Source organism: Catharus ustulatus, chromosome 3, assembly GCF_009819885.2.
Source record: "Catharus ustulatus isolate bCatUst1 chromosome 3, bCatUst1.pri.v2, whole genome shotgun sequence".
NCBI lineage: Eukaryota > Metazoa > Chordata > Aves > Passeriformes > Turdidae > Catharus > Catharus ustulatus.
Window position 1 is genome coordinate 28,037,008 of NC_046223.1, and position 7,308 is coordinate 28,044,315.

Below are 7,308 nucleotides of genomic sequence, written 5' to 3' on the forward strand. Positions count from 1 at the left end.
ATATGGGTGTGTATGTATATACAGGTATGTGTGCATGCATATATGAGACAGAGAGTGCAGTTCTTCGCAAATTGTCCAAGCTATAGGGGATCTGAAGTGCATTTGGCTCTCCACATCCTGACCTCACTCCGAGAGTAGACAGGGGAAGTTTCATGGATAAAAGCTGCTGGAATCGAACCTTTAATTAATTATTTATTTATTATTTTTTAAAATTTATGCCCCGAAACCCGTGCGGGTACCTCAGGAACAACCAACCATGAGATGAGATATGTCCCATGTAACCTAATGCTAGTGAATCATAACTAATCTGTTTAAAACCAAGGATTAGTCACGTCAGTTTCAGCATATTCCTCTATCGGGAACATTTTTTGTGCGTGGAAAATTGGAAGGATTTGGGCTAATTTACCAAACATCAGTACTAAGGCAAGTACGGTCTGATAAAATGAGTTTTAACATGTTCGGGGTTTCAGGTTGCATTACACACGTCCCATCATTGGGGCTTTGAGCTGTGTGCGTCCTTAATGCCAGATTGACCTGCAGATTTTTTTTCTTACTGCGTGATTTCTGTTTCTGGCCATCTTTAAGTGGCTTCTGCGACTCGGCCTCTCTTAATTCATCCATATCTAAGTGGTCCTCACTGAAACGTACATGAGTTTTCACGGCTCCCACTCTCTCAAAGGGCCTTTCTCACCGTGTCAGCTCTTCATTTATTTTCCCCGATCGAATTCTGCATCCTCTGTGCAATATGACCTTTTATTAATCACATAAACCCCATCCTGTTTTCGTACTGCCTCTTTAAATATTCCCCATCTTGGCTTTACTCTTTCTCATTTTTTCTTTCTCCAGCGGGCAAAGCCTTAAGGCTTTATTTCAGTTTCGAGGCCATGTTTTATTAACCCAGACATTCTGTTTTCCTTCTCAAACTAATTTCTGTCTACAAAAATACAAAATAATTAACTAGCCAATTAATTAATTCTTTGACGCATTGCACCGCTGCGTGTGGTATTTTACAGCGAGCAGAGATCTTCTGTAGCTCTAGGAAGCAGTGGTTCCTCTACTTGCAAAATGTTTATTTTCAAAGAATTAGAATTCATAGCTAAAATTATTAGATGCCTCTCAAACGGAAATAACAGGATCTTCTATTTAGACCCTAATGCACGTAAGGCCACACTGGTATGCTCCCACAGCACAGGCATCACCCACACCATCTCTGCTGCTGAAAAAATCACCCCAAAGTGCAGAAGCAAGGGAAACATAAACCCGAATATACCACATTGTCGCCGATAAAATATTGCACCCCACTGCACCCCAGCATAACGAGAAAACTGGATTTATAACCGCGACTAAGGGAGAGTTTTTTCCGGAGACCGAACCTTCCCATTACTGACATCCATACATTCCCTTCTACAGACTTTTAACGGGACCTCAGAGAAATGTGCTTTTAGCGAACACCCGCAAACGCACAGAGGCGCTAATCCAGACCCAGATTACATCAAATTAGGACACTGCCCGCACAACACTCCCACTGATTGAAATTTCAGCCAGCATCTGAAACCTGGACACGATCTTTGCTGATCTACACATATTTCTATCCCGCTTGAAGTCATATCGTTTTCTCGGTTTATTTTTCACAAGAAAATTATTCTAAAGGAAATTTTAAAAGACCAAAAATGAAGGTATAAAACTGTTCGCAAGTTCTGAGAACATTTTAAGCACGTAACACATTCGGCTTCTAGCAAAGGCGGATAGCGAGGGTGCAAGCTGCAGGACCTCTGAGCTTTTTTAATGGGGCAAACTGGCAAGCAACCTGCCTGTCTCTTTTGCCACACGCTGTTTAGAGGAAAGGAGATTAAAAAGAAAGAAAGAGAGAAAAAGGAGAGGAACAGAGCAATCCCTTTCTCAGCATCCCACAGGCGCCGGAAAGGCGTTCGCAGCCCAGCCGTGTTGGACCCCGGAGCGGGGTCTGGCCACGCTCGGTTTGCCCATCCGCCCTCGGGGCGAGAGAGGGGGAGCAGGGAGCGGCTTTTTGCTGGGGCAGGCGGACACCGGTGCAGAAAAGCCCGCAGCCTGCACGGCCGAGCCCTCGGGGAGCAGGTGGACGCCTTCTCCTCTTCGCTCAGGGCCCGCACCGCCCGTCCTTCCCCGTGCCCGTGGCTCTCCGCTCCCGCAGGACGCCTGCAGCTGCCCCCAGCGCTCAGCGCGTCCCCGGGCCGGGCAAGGGCCCGGCGTGCCCGGGCTAAACGGGGCAGGGTGGTGGGGCTCGGACCCGACACCTCCGTCCCCGGCGTCCCCTCCAGGACGCCCGCTCCTCTCGGGACTGAGCCCGAAAACACCCCGCGGGCGAGTGAAGCAGCCATATGCCGAGTTAGATTTCTAAATTTTATTATAAAATAAAAGCAGAAATATTTTCCAAAGAATGTATTCACATAATATAAACAATAAACAAAACTAAGGTGAGTGACTTGCGGTTGATACTGTCGTTTAGGTCTAAACTTGAGCAGCAATTCCTGTTTTCTTTTTAAAGCCTGCTCCAGCCCGCGTTGCACACCGAGGGGAAAATCTACCTCTGCCTTCCTTGGGGCCGGAGCCGGGCCATCACTTCCTTTCCCACCCAGCAAACGGCGAAAGCACCACATGGACAAGGCCAAAGAAGCTGTCTCTCTGCATAGCATCAGCTACAAGAAGGTTACAGAGTCTGCCTAGAGCGCGTGTTGCTGCTATATCTTGACTACAACTTTTGTATTCTTAGTTGAAATTGTACATCGTACACCTGTCACGGATACATAACTACAATAGAATAACGGGAGCGATGTGTAACTTTCAAACAGGCATGGCAAGAGCAGCCTTGCATTCCCCTTTCTTTCCCACCCCCCGAAAATAATAAAAATATTACGACGTGCCTCTTCCCACACAGACCGGCGAGATCGGGTGACACCACTGAGAGATTTGCGAAGTTAAGGCTGGAACGAGCTGCTACACCGATCAGCCTTACAGCCTGCCGTGAAAATCACGGCTCCTGTCCAGCAGTCCTTACACGCCTGAAAACGCCTGTAAGCAACCCTTAAGGCTTTCCACAACATCAGTTGCCCACAGCGGAGTCCACTGCCTTGCAAACCTGCAGCCAGCCTGCTGCCAAAGGGCACAACACATCCACCAAGGTGTTTGTCATTGCTTTCAAAGTCCCTGGTAAGATTAAGGAAAAAAAAAAAAAAAGGAAAGAATTGAGTAAAGGAGGGCTGGCGCGAAGGAAGGGAGTGCGTACACGGTTTTAAGAGCCCAGATCGACCAAGTTAGATGACATGGGGTTGAGAATGGAGTCCTGCAAGCTGTGGTGGTGCATGGGGTCAGCGCTGGGCACGGGGATGGCGCTGGGGCCCTGGGGGTGGCCCAGGCCGTGCAGGGGCTGCAGCCCGGGGTTGGAGCTGAGCAGCAGCGCGGGGCTGGAGGAGGTGTGATCCGGGGTCCCTGACGGCGTCTTCTCGTCCTCTGAGCTCCCCAAAACTGTCTTATTCCCGTTCATTGACGCCGAGAGCGGGTTGTGGCTGTTGGAGTTGGAATTCTCGTTGTTTTCCCTATAGGAAACACAAAAGAGGGAGGGAAATCACCATGTGGCCGTCGCTCCGGGTGCGCACCACAGGAGCGGGGGCGGCGGGGAGCTGGCTCCGGGGAGCAGCGAGCGGAGGGGAGTGCAAAAACAGCAGGTTTAAAAACTCTGCCAACCTCCAAGGCCTCTTCATCGGGCACTTAGGTCTAAGGTCCGCTGAGCTTGTAAACAGTCTCCCACTAGCCCAGCGGAAAGTGTCACTTTGCCAAACCGTAATTTTCTGCGTCCAAAGGGTTTGCACAGCGTGAGGAGGGGGGAGGAAGGGAAAGGAGGAAGACATTATTAAAAAAAAAAGAAACAAAAAAGATACTTTGAAACTTGAAAACTTTTTTAACTTGAAAACTGCTCTAGGAGCGGAAGAGGTGTTCAGCCATGATTTCTCCTGAGAAGGCCAGAGACCGGAGAGCTGCAGGCGGGATAGCTCCGTGCAGCAGAACAGCCTCCCGGGCTCACATCAGGAGGGAAAGTCTTTTGCTTAAGTAACTGGACATGGTTTTTTTTTTCCCTCGCCCTGAGCTTCAAGCTCAAAACATCGCCCAATATGGGCGATAAGGTAAGCGAACAGAGTTAACCCGCTGCTTTCCCCGATTCTCTCGGGAAACGCTCCGCACGCCGCCGCTGCCCCTCCGTCCCCTCCCGGGGCGCAGCCGGGATGGCCCCGCACGGCTCCGCGGCCGGGGCAGCGGCACCACCGGTGCGCCTGCCGGCACAGCCTCGGGAAAGCAGGACGTAGTTTCGAAATTCATCACCGGGTAAATACCAAGAAATCGCTGGAGGCGGGCCAAGCCCTCCCAGATATCTCTATATATTTATATATCTATATATGGGGTTTGGTTGGTTGTATTTATTTTTTTTTTCGGAAATGTGACTGGCAAGAAGGGGTCGGAGTTGCCGTCCAGAAAAGGCTTATGCGGCCTCCATAGCCCTCACAGAAACACTTTAGACACCGTTCTGCCTGAAATGCTGAAGGCAGTGCAAGCATATTTAAAAGCTTCTGCGGAAGTTTTGTAACACACTCTCTGGCAGAGGGGCCCTATCCTGCAGGATTTGGTCGAGAAAAGTTAAGCTATTGCACTGACGGGTTTTCCTCACTAAGGGCTGCAGGATGTGGCTGGAGACACTTAGTGCCAAAAAAATAAAAATAGACAAGAAAGCTCTGTTTGAACAGGTTTCCTTGAGTGGATGGCAATCCCATGAACGGTATGTTTTCCAACGCCTGGAGTGTAATATTAGGTTGAGTGAATTTTTCAATGTCAAAAATATTATTTGTCTCTGGAGACCTTTAAAATTTGATTCCCCAGGAAAAAAAAAAAAAAAAAAAAGGAATGGAATAAATGTAACCTTCATTTCCTTTGGATATTTGAAGGTGAGTCCCTGCTATCAGCAATAAAAAGGGTCTCTAACATCTCGTAAAACCAACACTTGTGAGGATTTGAAGGAAAATTAAAGCACTAGCACGGTTTCGGGAAATGATTAGAGCAAATCTGTGCCCGAATTTGCCGTGCTGCACAGCAGCGCGGCCGGGGTGCTGCCCGTTTCCAAAACACGGCTGGCAGAAACCAAAGATAGAAAGAATTCTCCTCGGAGGCACGGATCTACAGGATTCTGATCCGCTATAACCGCGAGACCTTACGATCGTACGATTGCCTGTACGGACCGGGCAATTCAATGAGTTATTGAACGCAGTAAGAGGCCCCTTTTTGCTTCTTCGAACCGTCTTCCTAAGGCACAGGGACTGCTGATGGAAAAATTATCCAGAATAGCCGGGGACGTAGGCATTAACCTACATCAACATTATTCCCGGCGGTTAATGGTCCCTTCACCCCACTTAACGTGAAAATCACGGATGCAGAATCATATTCGGCCTAAGAACATACACCTATTGACCTGCGTTCATGGGCACCTTGCTGGGTAGCGAATAACAACTGCAGTGTCATGAGCGAGCCCACAAGTTGCTCCACTCAGTCCTTGTCCAGGTCTCCGGCCGCATGCCGGGAGCCGAGGACAGAGGACGTATTTGCTACCAGCGTTCAGACCCACGCGTTGCCGGCTACCCCCCGGCTGGCCCTTTCTTCACCGGGATAACCCTCAAGGACACGCTCGGAGCTGTGCAGGGCACAGAGCCCCTGCCCTTGGGCCTCTCCTGACGGGCCGCGGAGCCGCACGGGCACCTCCGGCCGCGGCTCCTGCCCGGGCTGCACGCCGGGCTGCGGCGGGGAGGAGGCGGCACCGCTGCTTAACCAGGAGTCGCCGCAGGCCGTGTGAAGCATCCCCGGCAGCAGGGGCTGCCCCGGGGCCGCTGCACCGGCTGTGGGGGAATAGGGAGTCGGCGGGGAACGAGTCTCGGCCGCCTCTCTCCGGGCTGCTTTTGGCGGACAGACGCCTTCACCGAGCGCCCAGCTCGCTCGCCTCTGGTTCTCCGGGTGCCCCCGAGGCGGAGAGCCCGTCTCCTCCCGGCTGGCCTTCTGCAGCCGGGGCAGATAGGCTCGGGGTGAGCACCGGGCTCGGGGAGCCGGGGGAGCAGTGGGGAGCCGCGGGAAGCCGTGGGAAGCCGTACCTTTCCTTGGCCTCGGCGGCGCGGTCCCGCTGCCGGCGGTTCTTGAACCAGTTGCTGACCTGGGTGGTGGTGAGGCCGGTGGCCTCGGCCAGCTCCCGCTTCTCTCGGGGGGACGGGTAGGGGTTGTGGGCGTACCACTCCCGGAGCACGCTGCGGCTCTTCTCCTTGAAGCAGTAGCTGGTCTCCTCGCCGTCCCAGATGGAGCGGGGCAGCGGGAACTTGCGGCGCACCCGGTACTTGCCCACCGCCCCTAGGGGTCGCCCCCGCAGCTTCTCCGCCTCGATGTAGTGCGCCTTCAGCCAGAGCTGCTGCAGCTTGGGGTGGTTGTGTGCCGAGAACTGGTGGCTCTCCAGGATCTTGTAGAGCTCGCGGAAGTTGCCCCGGTGGAAGGCCACCACCGCCTTGGCCTTCAGGACGCTCTCGTTCTTGTGGAGGTGCTCGCAGGCAGGGAGGGACCAGAGGAACCGCCCCAGCCGCTCGATGTTGCCGCCTTGCTGGAGCACCTCGCAGACGCAGGCCACTTGCTCTTGGGTGAAGCCAAAAGTCGGGAGCATCGACATGGTGAGCCGTGCCGCGCCGCGCGCCCTACGGCCGCATAGAGGGGAGCGGCGCGGGGCGGCGGGCAGCGCCCGGCATGCGGGGCGGCCCCGGGGCGGCGGCGGCGCCCGGCGGGGCCTGCTTGGGCGTCACGGCCGGGCGCGGGGGGCCGCGGCCATCGGCGGCGCCCGGCCCCGGGGCGGTCGCGGGAGCCGGGCAAAAAATGCGAAGAGCGACGAAAAAAGTCTCGAGAGCCCGAGCGCGGGCGGCTTTTCCCCCCGGCCGCCGCCTCGTTTTTGTAAGTCCAAGTTGCGAGAGTAACTTCGTGCCTCTTTTGTCTCCTATCTGCAGCGCTCGCAGCGGCCGCGGCTCTCACACCCCCACCCCCCTCGGCCGCCGGTTTGGGATCTCCCTGCTTCCCCCCCACCCCCCACCGCCAGATCCCACATAATATAGTGGTAAAGCCCTGCTCACTCACTCCTCTCCCTCTCGGAGTTTTCCCCCCTTTCTTTCTCTCTCTCTCCTTTTTTTTTTTTTTTTTTTTTTTTTAATAATATTATTCTAAGCTGGCATGAAAAGTGATTATCCGCGCTGTGATTGGTCCGGTTAT

The 7,308-nt window shown here is 53.4% G+C and overlaps 1 protein-coding gene across 1 annotated transcript; it reads right to left on the minus strand.

The window, feature by feature from the left end:
• Positions 1–2,368: 2,368 nt before the first annotated feature.
• Positions 2,369–6,786, minus strand: SIX2 (SIX homeobox 2). Its single transcript, XM_033055469.1, has 2 exons — positions 6,162–6,786; positions 2,369–3,572 (listed from the first exon to the last, which is right to left on the minus strand). Exons 1-2 carry the CDS (start codon positions 6,719–6,721, stop codon positions 3,269–3,271), a joined length of 864 nt encoding a protein of 287 aa, XP_032911360.1. The 5' UTR covers positions 6,722–6,786; the 3' UTR covers positions 2,369–3,268.
• Positions 6,787–7,308: the final 522 nt, after the last annotated feature.

What these genes read in the sequence shown, in the direction of transcription:
- SIX2 (XM_033055469.1), bottom strand. Translation starts at nt 6,721, where the DNA reads ATGTCGATGCTCCCGACTTTTGGCTTCACCCAAGAGCAAGTGGCCTGC. An exon ending in GCCGCCGAGGCCAAGGAAAG is followed by an intron (nt 3,573 to 6,161) that starts GTACGGCTTCCC and finishes TGTTTCCTATAG; the next exon opens with GGAAAACAACGAGAATTCCA.